Below are 20,898 nucleotides of genomic sequence, written 5' to 3'. Positions count from 1 at the left end.
TAATTCTTTTCATGATTAAATATACGGGGGGGGGGGGCTTCATTTGTTTGGGTGCCATAAAGAAGACGTTTTGTTACGACCACTTTTGGGTAACAGTAAACCCCAAAGTACGAGCAACCAATAAGACTTCAGAGGAAAGATGTATGGCATAAATAAAGGAAAAGGGTTTATTCCTCTGCTGCAAGGATGACGCTGAATCCCAGTAAGATTCAAGAGTCAGGAAGCAATTTACAGAAGAGAGGCTCATTCCGCACATGCAGAATAGTGCACTTTCAAACTGTTTTCAATGCTCTTTGAAGCTGTGCGGAATGGCAAAATCCACTTGTAAACAGTTGTGAAAGTGGTTTGAAAATGCATTATTTTGCGTGTGCGGAAGGGGCCAGAGTTGCAAGCATTTATGCAAGTTTTTAGGTTGTAAAAGTTTGCATCACTGGCACCTCATTGATGACATAGATTTTGGGTCATTTCAGAAGATGATAAACACGTGAAGCCCCTTACATATATTTTCATGTGGTCCATGGCCATATAGAGGTAGAGACTTAGCAAAGGTGGGCAGTTATTTTAGTACTTAAATTAGGTTTTGGGGTAACTCTGAGGTTGCATCTTTAATTCATTATGTCCATGTGATTTACTTAATTGTAGACTATCAAACCATAAATGTTATATTTTGTAACGGTATTCTTCTGTTATCAAAGAACCTTCATCAGAACCAAGAGTTGGGCTGCATGTGTTATTCAGTCTCCACAGATATCCTGTCAGCCTTGAAATATTTTGAGTTGTATCCTCCCACTTACTTGTTTTGTTTGAAATGTTGAAACACAAAAGGTCTTTATAGCATTTCAATCATTAATGAAAGGACAAAATACATTTCCCAGAATTTGAATAGCTGTTACATTGCCTTACCGATGCCTATCTTTTGTGGCTTTCCTAAATACTTACATCTAAGAGTTCTCAACAACACTGTGTTTATACTTTGCTTTCTATCTTCTCAGGATATCTCCAGTAAAGTGAAACTGTCAGTTTTCTATAGCTAGGTCAGAAGTTGGGCCAATAAGAAAATGCTTAAATGTTTCTAATACAAAGTTTCATTAGTTCAATTAGAATTGTTTCTAATACTAAAGAAAAACAGGAAATTGTAATTCCGCTTCCATGTTTTCATAATGTTTTTGTTTTTATTCTTTCAGCTCTGGACACAAAAGAAAGCCCCTGCCTAAAGTGGTGTATAACTTACTTTCTGACCGTGATCTGAGGAAAAGATTGAAGGAGTATGGACTGTCTACCCAGGGATCAAAACAAGTGCTCATTAAAAGACATCAAGAGTTTGTTCATATGTATAACTCACAGTGTGATTCTTTAAATCCCAAATCAGGTAGGGAAGTGAATTTCAACTAACCTTTTATTTGGAAGTTGCTGTAGTATACAGTGGAACCTTGGTTTTCGTTGGTAAAGTCCGAAAAGAATCGATGAAAACCGAAACCAATGAAAACTGAGGCAAACTTTTCCATAGGAATCAATGTAAATCCAATTAATCTGTTCTAGCCACTCCAAAAAACATACCAAAAACACATTTTTGGTGAATAAACATAGGCCCCTTCCGCACAGGCGGAATATGGCGCCCTGGGGACGGCAAAAACGCCGTCCCCTGTAGGGGAGCCATTCTCCGCTAGTAAGTACAGCTGCTTTGCAGTCACAAGCCGCTCTCAAGCTCCGCCCAACCGGTGCTGAAGCTGCCATTTTCTCCGACCCTCGCTTTTGGGAAGCTGAGGTTTTTGGAAAAAAATGGCGTGTTTGGAGCCTCTGCCGTAGTGAACGGCAGCGCCCAAGGCCCTCCCCTTCCGCTTTTTTCATAACGGCAGCGCCGTTGCCGAGGCTTGGGGACAGCGCCCCTCTGCCCCTGGCGCATCTCGAGTGGCTTGCTTGCAGGGCAGAATGTCCTCCTTTCGGCCTCGCAATCTGGAGGGTCAAAGAGGGACAGGAGGGTCGCCTGACGACAGCGCAGCCTGCTCGGCGTCGTTCCAGCCTGTTCTGGGACCATTCATGAAACGTCCCAGAGGGGTCGTGGTGTCGTAATGACTAATTCGGCCTTCGCACAGCAAGGAAACGCCATAGATGTTGTGCTACGCTGAAAACAGTAACAAACCAATAACACTTTAGGACCAGCTTCAAAGCCAGTGGACCTCAATATTGCACCAGAAAGCTGTCCAAAGAGGTCTGTTTCTGACGGCCTCTTACGCATTTGTCTGAAATGGGGCAAGACATTGTTTATTAAACAAGAAGTTGCAGAGACATGGCCTGCAACAATTTTGTGTCAAAGTGATTTTCTCCACAAAACCCTGCACCTTACTGCCAAAATCGCATGAAAAACCGAGGCAAAATCGTGACAAAACCCAGTATGCCAAATTTTCAATTAAAAAATTGAGTATGAAAACCGAAGGCAATGAAAACCAAGGTTCCACTGTATACTACTTTCATAGAGTTGTAGTGTCATTCATCATCACCTTCCAAGTGGATTCCTTCACCCTAGAATTTCCATCAGTGTTGCAGTAATCTAAAATTTACAGGCCTAATGTAATGTTTACCAAAGCCAAAAGCATAATACATACAAACTTATTTGCTTCTTACAGGCCCCCCCCCCTAGGCTCAATCCTCAGGCTAAATGCTGCAGGCCAAGAGCCCCTTTCCAAAGGCTTGCTTCTCTGATGAGGAGACAAGCAGCCCAATCCAAAATGGTGGGGGGAGTACAGTAGTGGCTGGGAACAAGACTATACCGCTGCCTACAAATGGGGAATCACCTGTCAATTGGGCTGAAGAAGGTTATACTTGTCAGGCAGAGGGCACAGATGGAAGAAGATATTCTGTGGGCTGAGCTGCCCTGTGTGTTTATTCAGGATTACTGTGTAGGTTCTCACACAGTTGTTAAGCAGAAAGTTGTGTAGACTACCTAAAGGGAACATAGTAGAACAGCTTGACTCAGAACTGTCCAATATGTCTCCTGCTGTAGCTTGAAGCAGAAGAATGATTTCCATTCAAGGTCAATATAACCTCTAGAGTTACAATAGCCAAACCTGGCTTGTTTTCATTAGTCATAGCTAATACACAAGAACACCTATGAAGTGAGCACTCTGATATGACTTTTAAGAATTTAAGAAGAGCAGGAGGACTGAAATTGTTTAGAGAAAGCTATGGTAATGTTATTTTTGTTTGAATTTCTCTTGATTATGTTAAACAGGTGTTCTATTGCAGTGGGGTTCTGTCATCCAGACTGGTTCAAGCAGTTCACTATAGGCAGGGTTATGCAAATTTTCTGCAGGCTCTCCTGGAGGCTAGGAGGCTGGCCCTTCCAGTTTCGATAGCCCTGCTTCTACAGTCAGGTGCTAGTTGTGTTACAATGAATTTATGCAGTTGGTTTTCCATAGATAGGAAATTTTGCTCTCAGAAGGACTCAAGACATATTTCATAAAGAAATTAAAATGGCTGTTGTGAGTTTCCAGGCTGTGTGGTCATGGTCTGGTAGTTTTTGGTTCTAGCATTTTGCCTGCACCTATGTCTGGCATCTACAGAGGCATTTCACAGTGGGATGTGTTTCTTTCTGTGGCACAGCCAGGAAGACCTGGAACACCCAGTTGATTCCTGCGGTGAAAGCTTTCAACAAATTAGAATGTCCTTTCAACCAATAATCAGGCACCATCTACATATTTTTCTCTAGCTTCTGCTTCTTTGCATTCATTCCTTAAACTCTGTGGCACCTTATCCATAATAAGTACTGTGTGGCTATTCTGGCTTCCTCATTCTCAGTCTGGAAAAAGTACCTGGTTCAACATTTAGATCTCAAGGGTTGCGAGGGGCATATGAAACAGCATTTATAGCCATATTTTGTGCCTCTTTATGTTAAGTGGCTAGAGCATGAAATTAGCATGTATTATACTTAAATATATATTCTGGTAAAGAATTTCTTCCAGCCATATTCTGGTAAAGAATTTCTATTCTATCATTCAAAATATAGCCTTCTGACTTGTATGGTAACATAAATGTCTCAGTAGTTGCCATTACTATAAGAGTATTGGTAAGATGGTATCTTGTATTATGAATGGTGCCAACATCTCTTCTTTTATTGTTCTCATTTTCTGAACACTTTCAGTTCAGCAAGAATACTCCCAAAGTAGCCCAATTTCTGTCATTAGGTTGTGGTGTCCTTTAAAATGGTGACCATGGAACATAAGGAATGGCTTTATCTAATGTTGTGTATCCTCTTTGAGGATTTCTTCTGTCTGCGTGTCTACATTTTATATACTGCAGATGGGAGAGGGAAGAAGCATGAGTCTATAGAAGGAACCAGTCTGGATACTTATTTATTTATTTAGTTGCAGAGTACCTTTATATCTACCACAATTTCCAATAAGGTCTGAAGGACTGAAACCATTAGGACACAGAAGTAAACTAGTCGCATCACTGTAAAACAAAAACAGTAGCCTAAAAACTGTACCCCCTTAGTAATACTGATAGCTATAACCAACAATCCACCATTTTTTTAAAAAAAGTCAAATGAAATGCAATAAAAATTGACAGGACTAGAACTTGGTAGCAGTGTGAGCATGTGAGACATTTTGTTTTTCAAAATTGGGTGAATAGTTGATTTTTTAGAAACCAATTTTAGATTACTGTAACGAAATCTTTTAAAATACTGCTGTAACTGTGTGGGCCACAGCAAATGGCAGTGATTACGTAAATTAGAGAATAGCTTGTTCAAGTTTTAGAATGAGTAGGTATGGGTTTTAACTGATGACATTTATTTATTGTAGAAATAGTCTTTAGTCACCAACATTCCTAGCCTACAAATGGTTTCCATTTACTGTGTAACGAAATAGACATTTGTCACTTGCAAAACCCCTCTTCTCTGTTGCTTCATTTCCCAAAGGCAGGTATATGCTGAAAGAAACAGTACCTTTTATTGAGCTCTGAGAGAATGGTCTGTGGTTCAAATAAGTCGAACCATAAAGAAAGCATTAACTCAAAATGTTTTAGGTGCTGATTGTTGTGGATAATTGTGTCATTCCTTTCCCCCCAGCAATCCTTCTTGGACTAATACCTTCCTCTTTAGCAAAAGCCAGTATGATGAATTTTGCCCCATTCCTCTTTCTGAGTTCAGCCTGCATGGCTGCATGGCTTTTAGTGTGTGTAGGTTTCACAACACTAAGAATCAAGTTTCCTGGGGGTTGGAAGGGAATGTGAGAAAGGTCTGGGACTGCTAGCAACTTCTGCTGATAGGTTGCTGGATCCATCCCAAGAATGGTTTAGTAAAGAAAGCAAAGATCAGTATTCTATTCCTAAACAGTATTGTTAGAGGCACAACCTTCCTTTACCTCCTTGGGAGAGACTTCTAATGTTTACAGCAATATGGTGCAACAGGGGCCACTGGTCTACTTTAAAAAATAACAATACAGGGAGCTGTCTTGAACTGAGCTTTAGCATTGATTATTTAATACCAACTGTATTGAATGAGATTGACACGTCAGAGTTTCATGATATGATATGAAGACACACGAGTAGCAATTATGCTCGTCTGCCTTCTGACCTCCGACCTATCCCGAGAAACGATGGTGGTTGGGATCAGGGACACTCTGCTTCGTCTTTGGTGTTAATTAATGCCAGGTCCATTAATAAGACCACAATAATTCGGATTTTCACCGGAGCCCAGCAGGTGGGATCTGGCATGTATCACCCGAAACCTAAAATGGCGAAGGTGGACCGTTCGCCAGCTTTAGGCGGTCATCAGCCCTCGGGTTTCGCTGCGGCCTTCACCGCATCACTCTAACCCAGGGCCGGGCGAGGCGGTGTGGCATTGTTCAACCAGTGAGTCTATCCCCTTCAGGGTGCCCCTGTCCCGGAGGTCACCGGCATAGAAATGTGTCGGCCTGGAGTGGTTGGCCTCGAGAGGTTGGCTATTCTCCTGGTAGTACCGTCGTAGCCTAAGTCGCGGAGACAGCTCAAGCGCTGCTGGAGATGGTGGTGGCCGGATCAAGGCTATGCATTCCCCAGACTTGGCCATTGTCTTAGACTTCAACGCCCGCCGACGCTGCCTTTACTCATGTAATGGCAGCCGCGGACCTAGTGTCATCCATGGCGACGCTTAGCTCCTCTGCCGTCAAACCCATGAAACGGCTGGGCACGCTGGACTTGGTCTTCGAATTCGGGATAAGTCTGGCTTCCGTGATCCTCTATTGACAGAGTGCCATGAAAGTCCGGAATTATTTTGCCCTGAAGGTCCGGATTGGACTTATCGCACTAACCCTTCGCTCTAGGCGGCAACGGGTCATACCGCCTCGCTGGAGACTCATGGATCCACTTGGTTTCGAATGCTCTGCGGGACTCCTGAACTCCGCCGGCACACCTGGCGATGCGCGAGTGATTGAATTTCCGACTCTCCGACGCTATCGATGTTGTTGCCCCTGCCACGTCTTCCGCCTGCCCGGTAGCGTCCATATATACAGAGGAGTTATACCAGATGAAGCGGGGGGCTTAGACGCTTCAGAGCGCCTGGTGCGTGTGAGGAAATCTCGTGATGAAGCTGCGCAAACATCTTATAGGACGCCATGAAAGCCTCCAATATGGCGACGAAGGATGCGAAGAGGACTTTCTTCTCCTTCCTCCCTCGCTAACCGCTAGCTCCTTCATGTTTCCATACTCTTCTCGCGACATAATTCGCCATTGACCTCCCCATCGGAGAGATCTTCAAACCCTCACCTTTCGATATTAGCTGTAGAGGCATTTGCGAGCTTTTTTCAAGGATAAGATCGCTAGTTGCTCGCCCACGACCTTCCATCCACGCAGCGCCAATTAGCTAACTTTGGAGACTCCCTTGCCGCTCTCGGTCCTTGTTTGACCCAGTTTTCCCTGCTCTGAAGCCGCTTTCGTCGCACAGAGCCTTAGCTGCTGTTAGACTTACTACCCTGTCCTCTGGATCCGCCCGTCCTGAGCTTGGTAAAACCTGCCGGCTGGAGACTACGGTAATCTCATCTGTTGTTGAGTATCATCAATGGTTCCCTTTGGACGTAGCGAACCTTCCGGATGGGTTGACAGCGAGCTGCGTAGTCCACCCACTCTTTAAAGAACCATCGTTAGATCCAAGAGATCTGTTGCCACTACCGCCTGCTTGAATCTTCGCTTCTGGGAAGGTAATTGAGAGAGTGGTGTTGGAGCAGCTTCAAGGTTTTCTGGATGAGCGCGATCGGCTTTTGACCCTTCCAGTCCGGGTTTTCCGGTGCTGGCAGCAGCGATCGGAGACTGTTCTCGTCGCCCGTCCACAGATACACCTCCGTGATCAGCTTCTGGACTATGATCGGGCGCTGCTGGTGTTGCCAGATCTCACCGCTTGAGCGCTTTTTGATGTGAAGATCGCATCACACGACCTTTGGCCTGCATACCGCCCGGCCGCCCGAGGCAAGTACCGTCCTTCAGTGGATAACCTCAAGTTTCCCGGGCCTGGAATCAGCAAGTGAGGTGCGCGACCAGGCCTCGAAGTGCCCGCTTCACGCGGTGTACCCTATAGGGGCATTATTGTCCCCGCCTGTTATTTAACATCTACATAGCCAATTCCTGCTCAGCTGATACGGAGTTTTGGGGCTGATTTGCCATCAGTACGCTGGATGACACACAGCTCATTCTCTGTTGATGGAGGGAGAGCAGTCACGCCTGGCGCTCTACAGCACTGCTTGGAGGCGGTCGGCCAAGCTGCCGCGCACAGAGCAGGGAGTTAAAACTGAATCCATCGAAGACGGAGATCCTCTGGCTTGCCGCGGGGAGGAGCCTTCCAGCCGCCTTCGGTGTGGAGAGGGGGGTCGAGCTACCGACCCTCCGCTCGGATTCGCAGTCTGTGGGGTCCGGGAGTTTGTCTCTCTCTATGGAGACCCAGGTGGCCCATGCTGCCAACCCCGGGCTGCCTTTTTTCCACCTTCCGCCAGGCCCGCCACTGGCCCCTTCCTTTCCAGTCAGAGCGGATCTAGCCTCTGTGATCCATGCAACGGTCATCTCCAGACTAGACTATTGTAACTGCGGCTCTTCACGCGGGCCTTCCCTTGCGCTTTGATCCGGCCGATTAAAACTGGTCCATCATGCAGCAGCACGTCTGCTTACAGGCAGCGCCTTTCGAAGGGGAACATAATCCAGCCTGTGCAGCGCGCAGCTGCATTGGCTCCCAGTAGAGGATTCCGGATCATCTTCAAGGTGTTGGTGTTGACCTTTAAGGCCATTCGCGGCCTGGGACCATCGTGATCTTCAAGACCGCATCACCCCATAATGCTCCCTACGCTGACCTCTCCGATCGGCAGAGAGGCCAATTTACTCTGGTGGTCCCTGGCCCTCGGGCGACGCGGCTGGCCTCCACACGGGCCAGGACCTTTACGGCCTTGGCCCTGGCCTGGTGGAACGCTCTTCCTCCAGCTGTCCGGGCCCTGCGGGACCTGGGAGAGTTCTGCAGGGCCTGTAAGACGGAGCTGTTCCGCCGGGCCTTTGGAGGAACCAGCCGCCAATAGTGCCCCTTCCTTGGCCCTTAACATCTGGGCCACCAAACATCTAATGAGACTCGCCATGCCTCCCTCTACCGTGGGGAGGGAAGGATTTTATATTATTGGAATGCTGGACGCCACCTATATCTTGATTTTAGTTTTAAATTTCAATCTGGAGTTTTATATTTTGTAAATGCATTGAGAATTTTATCGCTGCTTTTAAATGCTTATTTACTTATATTGTGTTTTAACTGTTGTACACCGCCCAGAGCCCTTTGGGGATGGGGCGGTATAAAAATCAAATCAAATCAAATAAATAAATAATAAATAAATGAGGGGGGTTTTTTTTGCCATTATAACACAGAATGTTTTAATAACTAAGAAATGACCATGGAAAGCATGCTTTTTCTCAATGAATCACATCCCCACTTGGGCAAGTGCTTATTCAGTAGATGGAAGGCTTAAAAAGGTACCATTAGAAGTTTAATTATTAAGCCTTATTTTTCATGTGTAATGAAAAAGGGACACTTACATTGCTTCAACAGAACTTTGAAGAATCTATCTGGGTTTCAAAAGCATTACAGTATTTTCTCAGTATGCTCCAAAACTTGGGGAATTTAAATTGTTTGTTTGTTTGCTTATTTATATTTTAGATTTATTAGCCACCCTCCCCTGGATGGCTCAGGGTGGCGCACAACACAATATAACAGTTAATAATATAATTAAAACCAATAACAATACATCATTCTAATAAAACCAAAATAACATTTCCTAGGTATCATGCTTTGAAAGTTAATTGCTTTCAGACACACATTCTTACAGACATATTTGCAAAGTTAGACAAACCACCTGGAGTCAGATTGAATCCAAACCAATATGATTTATATTTGAATCCAATTTTACTCCTGCGTTTTGTCAGTTCAGTCCAGATTGGATTTTTCTTGAGATCAGCAGATGTGTTCCAACAGTGTGTTTATTCATGAACACACCAGTATTGGATTAATTTCTTAAATCTCTGTATTTCATGGAGCAGGTTTTTTTACAAGGTTTCAGATTATTTTTGGAATTTGTATTGGGAGTTTCTTTTTCCCATGTGAAGCATCCAAAGAGCTGTCATTACTGGTTCTAACATGGGTATTTGGGTGCTATAGGTTAGCTTTAAAATCAGAAAAACATTAAGAAAATCTCTTGAGGAGAATTCTTATCTTGTAGCACACTGTAAAATAATTGTCTTTTTTTAAAATCAGCCATTTGTTTTCCACAGGAAATAATCTGAATCATGGATTTTAAATTCTGTGCAATATTGACCAGCAACTACTTAAGGACATTGTCTTCCTTCAAGCTGGTGATAATTTACTATCTGTGCAGCAGTTTAGTTATCAAAGTCCTTCCAAATTCTTAATTTATTTAATCATATGACAGCTTTTGCAGAACAGAATCTGGGAGACCCAGCTGGGTAACTTTGGTCCAGTCACACATTCTTAGCCTACCCTTCCACACAGAGTTGTTGTGAGGATACTCTGGAGGAGAGGAGAATGATGTAAGTCACTTTGGTTGCCCACTGGAGGAAAAGCAAGGATGTAAATGTGTAGCTGCGGCTATTGCTTGAAGAAAAATGTTGATTTTGGTAGAAGTCTGAAAAACAGATGACTGGAAGAGTTTCAGTGGTAGCCAGAACGAAAGGTAGGACAAAATCCTCTTCACACGTTAAAGTGAATACACCCGCAGTCCGTATACAGTGTACACTTGATATTTCTTTAAGCGTGCAAAGAGTAACATTCAACTGTAACTCAGCTTACGTTCAACACTTGTGCAGCCGAATGTGTGATTGAAACTGCTTGTATATCTAGATACTGGTCCCAGTTTTATTTGTAAAGTGAACACACATAGGCTTTTCTCCCATACAAGCAAGATATGCATGCATTCACCATAATGTGAAGATGGCTACTGTCACAGAGAAAAGAATACTTTTTGAAGCATAGCTCAAAGAGGTTCTTAAGTAAACCACCTCTGCTTTGAGAAGCAAGGGATATGCACCACTTTCCTGTTTGTTTTACATTTATCTTCTTGGCTTCTAGTCAATAAACCGCAGCTTCCTTTGCAAATAGCACAGGATAGGGTTGTTCTATATCAGTGATGGTGAACCTTTCTGAGACCGGGTGCCCAAATTGCAACCCAAACCCCACTTATTTATCGCAAAGTGCCAACGCGGCAATTTAACCTGAATGCTGAGGTTTTAGTTTAGAAAAAAGTGGGTAGCTCCCTCTTCCTCCGCCCCACCTGCTCGAGCAGGGGCCAGCCTGCTCTAGCCTCCAGCAAGTCCCGTGCACACCGCTCTGTGCCTCTCTAGCATCTCTGCCTTCTCTGCACACACACACACCCCTCAGGCAGGAGCCACCCGGAGCACAGGCACCAGGCCCGCCTGCCAAGTCCTCCCTGCTCACCATGGTGCGCGTACGTTGCGCTCAGTGGCCCAGGCCAGCCTAGATGTGTGTGAGTGTGGGGGTGTGTGATTTTCCACCCCCCACATGATGAAATCTGTGCGCGTGCCCACAGAGAGGGCTCCAAGTGCCACCTCTGGCACCCGTGCCATAGGTTCGCCATCACTGTTCTATATGGACTGCAGGCGTATTCACTTTTAACTTGAGATAAACTGGACCACAATGTTCTAACTCACTTCAATTTTGGCTCCTCAGTTTCCACCATCCTGAAGCTGGTGGGCAATTTTTGAGATTCCTAGCTTTATTTTCTAATGAGTTATGCCTGCTACAAATGGACAGGTGGACAGATAGTCACACACATTATGTTATCATTATAAAATGGGAAATAAACCTCTGTTATTACTTATGTCAATAGTAACAACTGGTGTTTCTTTTCACAAAAGTACCGTATAGCACTGGAAAAATGCTATTTCAGGTGCTTCAGGAGCTTGCATGTATGAGTGACCCTCCATACAGCATGAAAAGCATGTTAGGGAGAAAGGTAGGCTCAGTCTGTCCTGTGACATGCTAGTTTTCTGAACTGAGGAAAACATTTTATGTGGATGAGCATTTTAACTATGTGTATGCCCACCTAAGTTCTGGGGGCACAAGTTCAGTGCGGGTGTCAATAGAGCAATGATGAACATAATTATTGTATATGTTCATTAGTTTGGTGAGATCTGTTTATTACTGCAGTGTACAACTTTTGATACTAGACAAGGTGTTCCTTGGTTGGATGCTTATCCTCTTAAGCATAGATGTCAAAGCATGATGCTGACAGGTGATGATGGGAACTGTAGTCCATAACATCTGAAGGGCCACGAGTTTGACACCTGTGCTCTTAAGCCTCCTGTTCTTCTGTGCTCTGTTAACCAGCTTTTCAGAGTAATCTGTTGGTAGAAATCTTCAAGGAATGAAGAAAACATAGTATGAACCTACTTGCCCCATCCATTGGTATCTTCAGTTTAACTAATATTTTATCATATTATTTAGTGTTGCTGCTTTCTACTAATGATGGGTGTTTGTTTCTATTACTTTATAGGACTGGGTAGCTGTTACAAAGGTGAAAAATGCTTGGAACTATTATACTCTTTTCCATTAAACGGTGACAGTAAATTTGTACATTAATCCACCATTTCCTGGACCTTCTTTGTAGTAGAATGTTTCGTGCAGGGTCCTAGTGCCTACCTTGAACAGATAATATATACATTAATATACAAAGTAATATACAAATTTACTGTCATCTTTTCATGGAAGAGTGTATAATAATCAGCAATATGATGGGAAGACAGCTTGTTACTCTCAAAATAAACTAGTAGTTCAAATAGAGTGATTCCTCCCATTATAACAAAATTATCTGGGTGCTATCCTATATGAATGTTCTTTCCCCCCCCCCCCCCCCCCCCCCCGGCCCCTTCCCAGTGATTATATTCTCCACTCAGGTCTTGATTTTATGTTTTTAGTTAGTTAGTTATTAGATTTACGATCCAACCCCTCCCCTTTTGGGCTGGGGCAGTGCACAAAACCATAAAACAACAAAACATTTAAATACTAGGGAGATGAGATACATCATACTTAAAACTTTCCCCTACCAGTTTGTTAGAAAGCGTTTCTTCATGGATTAAAATATGTTTTCACTTGAGACTAGTATGTTTCAGCTTTTTTTATCCTGACATGACAGACTGAATGCATTTCTAGTAACATTTAATACTTGTCTGTGATAAGTCCTTCGGTATTAGGCTGCTGGTCATGGCGTTTGTTTGCTCCAACAGTTGAAGAAATAGTGAAAGAGTTGGAAAACAATGAGAAGACTCGAGCACAGCTTGAATCCAAGATGGCTGGGAATTATGTAAGTTGATAAGCTTCGACCTAGTAAAGGGGAACAAGTATCTTTTATTCCATTTAATAAAAATGTAAGTGAGTGTTTTTTTGCCTCAGTAGTAACCCACTGAGTTTATGCATAGCTTCAAAGTTAATTATTTTGGTGCCTTCCAATTTTCTGAAATGAAAACAAAGCAAATAAAAAACAATTTGTACTTCAACTTCAGCCTGGCTGTTCCAACTGACAGTATTTATATTGCATAATGTCCTGTAGAACTTGAGGTAGTATGAAGGCTGCTTATCTGTCCCTCCTAAGTTGCTGAAGCAGTGCTTAGATATCAAAGCCAGGCGTCTCCAACGTGGTGGTTGTGGAAACCACAGTGTTTGTTGAGAACTTTCCCAGAACTCACCAAGGGTTTTTTGAAAGTGGAGGGCACAAGTGTGAGTTTGGCTGAGCAGGGATTCTGATTGGTTGTTAAAAATCTGATTGGCTGAGCAGATTAAAAAAAATTGTTTTGGCAGCGCTGCCACCATAGCACAAGAATCTTCACCTCATGATTGACGGTAAATTGTGTGTATGAACATTTTTTAAAAGTTTCATTTCAGAAGTCATCCCATTGAGCAGTTCATCTGATTGAACTGTTGAAGACTTCATTTTAGAGCTACGTATAACCTTACTCTGTGACATTTTGTGGTTGGCTCCACCACCTGTGGTGGCCATTTTGTGGTTGTGCTCTCCACCCTGTGTCAGAATTCCAAAAGGGGCAGGAAGCTTAGAAAGGAAGCTTAGGACCCCTGCTTGAAGTGTTCAATGTGTTTAGTGGTGAGGATGCATGTTTATTGTAATAATCCTCAGAAAACTTTCCTGATAGTATAACCCAGTGAATGAAATGGGACTTACGTCTGACTAGGGGTATACTATCAGTAAAGTTTTCTGAGGATTATTACAATAAACATGCATCTTCACCACTAAACATGTTGAAAACTTCAAGCAGGAGTCCTAAGCCACCCTGATCCTTCATTCTGAAGTTGTTCAAATACAGTAAATATTCTGTAATCAATAATCAAAGATCCCATGAACAGATGTAGCCCATTAATAAAAGGGAGGCTTTGCACTATTCTCTAGCTCTGGCACATGCCTGATCTCAACCGCATTGAACTCAATGCAGAATCTGGTATTAAGCTCAAAATTTGAGTCCCAGATTCAGTTTTTATTTAAAAATAATTTTCTAATGCTTATTGTAGTTCCTAAAATAGCTACATAGATTCACTCCTGTGACTTCTATTCAGGGTTCTCTTACTGCACTAGTGCTAATCACCAGCATTCCTCTTGTCAGTGCTACCAGTCATTGAATGAGATTGATTCATTTTTTCGCATCTGCCAATTCTAAAGTGGAAGAACGAAACATTTAGAACGTCAATTAAATTTCCTTGCTTAATTTCACATGTTGATTACTCAGTTCTAATAGACTGCAGCCAGTACATACTTACTCCAGTCTACACTGATTTCAATGCATCGGATAGAACAGGAAAAAGTGCCAGTAGTTTATTACAGATGGAGGAAATGAATGCAAATATTCAGAGTATGACCTCTTAAACTGACAAAATGAGTTACCATGGTGTAGCCAGCAGACAGTTGATTGGTGCAAACATCAGCAGCGTATAAACAACTTCAGCCACTGCAAAGTTACTCCAGTTTAAAGCCACTGAAATCTACGAACTTAGAGTGAAATAACTCTGAATAGGATTGCACTGTTAATTGAAGGATGACAGACACGGGTTGCAGGTCAGGCAAGGGAGAGGCGTCCAGCGTCCCTCTGGAGCGCCTTCTCCCTTCACCTTTTATTATGAATCTTATCAGGGTAAAAGACAATGGGACCAGCGGGGGGTTACAGGCAAGGGTTGCACCACCGTGGTCAGAGAAGGCATGTACTTGCAGGAGCCAGAGAATCTGCGAGTCAGCAGTTTCTGCCCGAATACACATTAGCTCGGAGGAGAGGATGGGCATGTGAACGACCCGTGAGCTCGGCATGTTGAGCTGAGAGGGGACTCCTGGCCGGGAGTGTGCTCACCGGGCAGGGCGCCTCCCGGCGTCCAGGCTTCCCTACAGTTAATATTAGGAAACGGAAACCTGCTCTTTACACATTCTTAACTGACATAAGGATCAGTGTGGCTTAACTCAGACAGGTCCTGTGTCATCATCTTGCCCGCTATAAGCAGGTTCAGTGGCTGATTGCTTGGTTTCTTTCTTCAGGGATCTGTGGGGTTGTTTTGCAGCTGGTTCTGAAGCAAAATTTGACCCCATTTAAGAACATAAGAACTAGCCTGCTGGATCAGACCAGAGTCCATCTAGTCCAGCACTCTGCTACTCGCAGTGGCCCATCAGGTGCCTTTTAAAAGAGAAGACAGAGAGATCCATAGCTGAGGTGGAGAATTTGGGGGAAGTAGACTGTATTGTTGTCTACCAACACAACCACATTTTTTATGAGTTTCTTCATCTGTAAAATTAAAAATGAGGCTTATCAATAGCTTTTTTAGATCATGGCATCCATACATAACACAGTACTCAAGTTTTTATTTTTTAAATTGATGCTAGGAAGAGCATTAGAAAAAATCTCAGAAGCGCATTTACTTTTCCACTTTAAGTAGAAAAAGACACTTCCCCAAACTGTGATATGTTTAATATGCTTTTTGTAACAGTGCAAGACAGTAATTGGGGGTAAATAAGGCAAATAGATATATTACACAGTGGAAACATGTGAAGACTAACGGGAAAGGAGAAATTACACATGCCCTCCTTCGGCTCCACTTTCCTCCCTCCCTCCCTCCCTCCCTCCCTCCCTCCCGTTGAAGCTGGCTCTTCCCCCTTCCTCTGGTTCCAGCTTTGCTTCTGTTCCTACATTATCACCTCTACCACCCCTGCTTCCTTCCCCTTATTGTGGGACCACAGTATTGGCTGCCACTTCATGTTACTGTGGCAACCCAATATGCTGCCCTGGCTCTGACTCATCTTGCACAATATCAATAGTTTTCAGTGGGGCCTTGTGCAAGTTAAAATTTGGGTGGCAGAGGAAGCACACTGCACAGCGGAAGCAGTCCCATGTGCCCAGAACTCATTCATAGGATTGAAGTCTCTTTTGTATATGTGTGTGTGTCTGGCTTGTATAGAAAATGTTCTTGTTTGTTTTATCATCATATTATATTTTTAATAAAACATTTTTTTCATGTGAATCTAGGGCTTTCTCTGTTTCACAGAACTCTGACCTATCTCTGTGGCTTTGCCACATTGTACAGATTTTTTTTTTCATCTGTACAGGGGGCCACAACTTGGCTAAGAGTTATTCATTTTTTAAGGGTCAAGATTGTTGTGTCTCAAAATCCTTGGCTTGGCTGCAGGTTTATGTCATTGACTAAAAATAATATTTGTACAACTGTTTCAGGGCATGACATTTACAAAGCACCAGGCAGAGAATGAAATCGATGAAATACATAGAGATTACCGTAAGTGACACGATTATTATATTTATATTAAATATATACATTTTAAAGTCTTGTCTTAGGAAATATGTGCATGCAAAATGAAAGGGCATTAAATTAACTCCTGTCCCCTGTCTCTACATAGTTTGTGTTTTCATATTTGGCTAATCAAAAGGTGGTGGGGAATATATGATAACAAAAGTGTCCATCTGTGGCAGGCATAACTTCTCGGAAAACACAGCTAGGAATCTCAAAATTGTCTTCCCGCTTCAAGATGAGTGTGAAAGTTATAATGCTAAAGATGAAGGGAATTAGAGTATCTTGGTCTAGATTAGTTCCCCCCCCCCCCCCCAGCTGTTTGCAGTGAAAGCTAATGTTGTCTGTGGCAGGCATGACAAATAAAACTAGGTACAATCATATACTGGAGTGGTATATAAGTCCAACCCAAGCATTATAAGTTCCGAGGCACCTAATTTTACTCACAAGAAAACTGGAAAACTTATTGACTTCATGCGCATTATAAGTCGAGGGTGGGAAATGCAGCATCAATTGAGGCATCAGTAGGTTAAATGTTTTTGAATATTTATTTCAAAGAAAAACAGTAAACTGGCTCTGTAAGTGGAAAAGAGGGACAACAAGAACAATATGGTATCAACAATAACTTTAAAAGTACAAAACCTTAGCTCAACCAGCAACCAAGCTAAAAGTTCACACAAGAGTTAAAAATCCTTCAAAAAACTGGATTCCTCATCATCATCTGTTTATGTGTCCAAATGTAACCCAACAGATTTTTTTAAGAGGGATATTATCAGAAATGAAAAATCTACTATTAGCTTCCATTGTAAACAATGGGGGATGGGGCATCTCCTTTGGGGGTCAATAACTTTGGATCCCCTGACCCAAACTTCACCAAACCTGGCTGGTATCATAAAGAGACTCTCCTGATGAGACCAGCCAGGATTGGTGAAGTTTGGTTCAGAGGGTCCAAAGTTATGGACCCTCAAAAGGGTAGCCCCATCTACTAATAGCTCCCATTGAAAACAATGGGGAATGGGGGCACCTTCTTTGGGGGTCCATAACTTTGGACCCCCTGAACCAAACTTTACCAAACTTGGCTAGTATCATCAGGAGAGTCTTCTGAGGGTACCCTGAAATTCCGGTGCCTCTAGCATAAAAACTGCGCCCCCTGCTGGCCGTCAAAGTAAACACACACAATTTTTTAATGACCCGCATATAAGTCGAGGGGAGCTTTTTCACCATTAAAAATGTGCTGAAAAAATCGACTTATACATGAGTATATACTTTTTTTCAAAATTGGCTACCCACTTTAGAAGGCTCATGGGAGCTGCAGTGCTAAGAATGAATGATATTGGAACATCCTAACCCAGATTAGCCTTAATGATATATCTAAGTGATGTGCAGTGGAAACTAAGGTTTATTCTTGAGAAGCCAGGAAGGTGAACGCAGCACCGACAGGGAAGGGGGGGGGGTTCACAACTTCTCTGATAAGTCAGAGCTAATTGATGTAATGGTTAATGTGTCTGACTAGGGTGACCTTGGGTGAATCACACCCTCTTGGCCTAACCTATCTCAGAAAGCGATTATTGAAAGGACAAAAGGGAACAAGAAAACAACGTGGGCTACTTTGGGTCCGCAGTTGGGAGAAAGGCAGTGCAGGCAGTTTGGGTGGTAAAAATCTGCTTCTTTACAAAACAAAGAAGGGTTAAGAACATCCCTGATCCATTAGAGCATGCCATGTCCAGTGGTTAGAATGTCAGACTAGGATTAAGGAGATTCCCAGTCTGCCATAAATGGCTGCTGGGTAATCGTAAGCTAGTCAAGCACTTTCAGACAGACCTGCCTCACAGGGTTGGTGTGAAGATAAAGTTGAGGGAATGATTAAGCAGTTTCTGGTCCCCCATTGGGAAGAAAGGCAGTTGTTATAAATCAGATTTTGGATATGGTTTGCAAAAAACTTATTGTTCTTGCTGCCGATGCTGGTTTTTTTGCAAAGGCAAAGAAATATTGCGAACACAGTAAGCTCCATGGCTGGTGGGTAGAGTGAGCAGGGGTGGGTCCCTAATAGAGTGTAGAAGAATCCCTGGAGAGAAGGATGTTGCCAGTATTTTCTTGATACACTAGCAGTTCTATTCACAAGGTAAATAGATTCATGCCTTTCTTTGAGTGAGGAAGGTTGGACTTTAGCTGGATAGTGCTCTGTTCTTGCTTCAGTGTATGTCAGATTGGATCCCAATGTAAACATGTTTGACACGTCACTCTCAATGGCCTTTGTTGTTGCATTAATTGGAAATCTTGGGGTTTATGCGATAAACAGGATGCGAAAACACTAGAGTTGCACATCAGATAATGCATAACATAAATCTTTATAATTCTGTTACTGTACATTTCACATGCACCTTTGATTGTCTTAGTACTGGACTGTTGAGGACCTATTTCTTCCTTAGGACCGCAGCAGGATGGCTAGAAAAAACTGCATGACAAAATCGTCTGAGCATTGCCTTGAATGGGCCATTGTGAAATTTCTGATTTGGTTTTGTCAATTATATTGATTTAGTGCAGTGATGGTGAACTTATGGCACGGGTGCCAGAGGTGGCACTCGGAGCCCTCTCTGTGGGCGCACACACACACACAGAGTTCGTCATGTGGGGGGTGGAAAATCACCCCCCCACACACAAACACACATCTAGGCTGGCCTGGGTCACTGAGCACAATGTGCGCACACCACGGTGAGCAGGGAGGACTCGGCTGGCGGGCCTGGTGCCTGTGCTCTGGGTGGCTGCTGCCTGGAGCGGGGGGGGGGGGGGGGGGGGGGGGGGGGGGGGGGGGGGGGGGGCGCAGAGGAGGCAGAGATGCTAGAGAGGCCAGAGTGGTGCATGCAAGACTTGCTGGAGGCTAGAGCAGGCTGGCCCCTGCTCGAGCGGGTGGGGCGGAGGAAGAGGGAGCCAACCGTTTTTTCCTAAACTGAAACCTCAGTATTCAGGTTAAATTGCCGGGTTGGCATTTTGCGACAAATAAGTGGGGTTTGGGTTGGAATTTGGGCACTTGGTCTCAAAAAGGTTCGCCATCACTGATTTAGTGCATTGTGAAAAAAAATCACTCTGCTTTGAGCATCAGTAGTCCTTATCCCAATTAGAAGCATAGGGACATTTTTTCTATGGCATAAATCTTAGTAGTTTCTCTTTTTTAAAACTTGGGTTTTTTTCTTTCTGTTTAATATTATTTTGAACTGTTAACCTTTGTTTTGTTGTAGCCTGATTTCTCAAATTGTTTGGGAAACCTGTATTTAACAGTGGAACCAAAGACTTGGTACTAGCTGTATGTGGGATTAAACATAATTAGTATGATTTTTCAGGGATGAGCAAAAACGTTCCATCTTTAAGGAAAGCAGAGAGATGCTTTGCTGCCAGATTTCATTCATTTGGCCTGTTGGGTTCCTCAAAGTGAGGCTTCTTGGGAGACTGAATTGCAAGAATTTGAGACAGTTTTATTACTTTAAGTGTTGTGATTATTGCATTCTTGGACACTCTCTCAGCTTACAGATGAGTTTCCAATGGTCATATAATTCTTTTCTGATCAGTAGCCTCCCCAGGTTGCTGCATAACGTCACGTACTTCATACCCAAAGGGCTGTCTAATCTGTATTGCAGCATTTGGGAAGAAGACAGTGAATTTCACTGAAATCTTCTTGCATTACCTCATCACTTTTAAAAAAATTATTTTGATCCAAGTGTTCTTAGAATTTGCTCTAATCTGTTCCAAAGTAAAGGAGAAAACTTAAGGACAACTAAAATGAGACGTGAAGATGCCTTGGCAGCAGATACCCATCCAGGATTTGCAGAGTAGGAAGAAGAAGAGTTGGATTTATATCCCCCATTTCTCTTCTATAGGAGACTCAAAGGGGTTTAACTCAAAACTTCTTTCCCTTCCCCCCTCACAACAAAGACCCTGTGAGGTAGGTGGGGCTGAGAGAGAAGAACTGTGACTAGCCCAAGGTCCCCCATCTGGCGTGTGTTGGGAGTGTACAGGCTAATCTGAATTCCCCAGATAAGCCTCCACAGCTCAGGCAGCAGAGCGGGGAATTAAACCCGGTTCCTCCAGATTAGAGTACACCTGCTCTTAACCACTATGCCACTGCTGCTCTTTCAGAAGGAATTTTAAAAGGGGAGGAATAGGAATGTCTATGCTAGTGCAAGGTCTCACAGAGAAGGGTTCACAGGAAACCAAAATGTTGGTGAAGCTATTAACGGTCATACTGATCCCCAGTACCAATTAGTACACATGGGGGCGGGGGGGGGAGGCACACAGTTCAAGAGGATCTAGCATTGTGTTTGCTGGAGAAGGTAGAATATTTTGTTGTAAGTTCAGCTTCCTTGTTTCATTGAAAGATCCATACATTGCCCTTTAATATAGATCTCATACCTGTACTAAAACATCAAAGGGTCTTGAAACACTTTGTAGACCAACAGCGTTTTCCAGGATATAAATGTTTTGTGAGTCAAAACTTGCTTCATTGGATACTACTGATAACTAGCATGTTAAGTGAGGAAGTCTAGCTGTGAATCCTCTCTGGTAGAAAAGGTTTGGTTGACTTATGGTGT

At 43.3% G+C, this 20,898-nt stretch overlaps 1 protein-coding gene across 2 annotated transcripts in view; it reads left to right on the top strand.

The window, feature by feature from the left end:
* RAD18 (RAD18 E3 ubiquitin protein ligase) overlaps nucleotides 1–20,898 on the top strand; it is a 143,928-nt gene that overhangs the window by 37,325 nt on the left and 85,705 nt on the right. For both annotated transcript variants that reach the window (XM_048491403.1, XM_048491402.1), the window contains 3 exons: nucleotides 1,185–1,369; nucleotides 12,754–12,830; nucleotides 16,243–16,303. In XM_048491403.1, coding sequence (XP_048347360.1) covers nucleotides 1,185–1,369; nucleotides 12,754–12,830; nucleotides 16,243–16,303 — 323 coding nt within the window. The remainder of the gene's footprint in view (nucleotides 1–1,184; nucleotides 1,370–12,753; nucleotides 12,831–16,242; nucleotides 16,304–20,898) is intronic.

The sequence above is a fragment of the Sphaerodactylus townsendi genome, linkage group LG03 (assembly GCF_021028975.2).
Source record: "Sphaerodactylus townsendi isolate TG3544 linkage group LG03, MPM_Stown_v2.3, whole genome shotgun sequence".
In the NCBI taxonomy this organism is placed as follows: Eukaryota; Metazoa; Chordata; class Lepidosauria; order Squamata; family Sphaerodactylidae; genus Sphaerodactylus; species Sphaerodactylus townsendi.
Note: the sequence above shows the minus strand (reverse complement) of the source record. Positions and strands in the feature narration are given on the sequence as shown.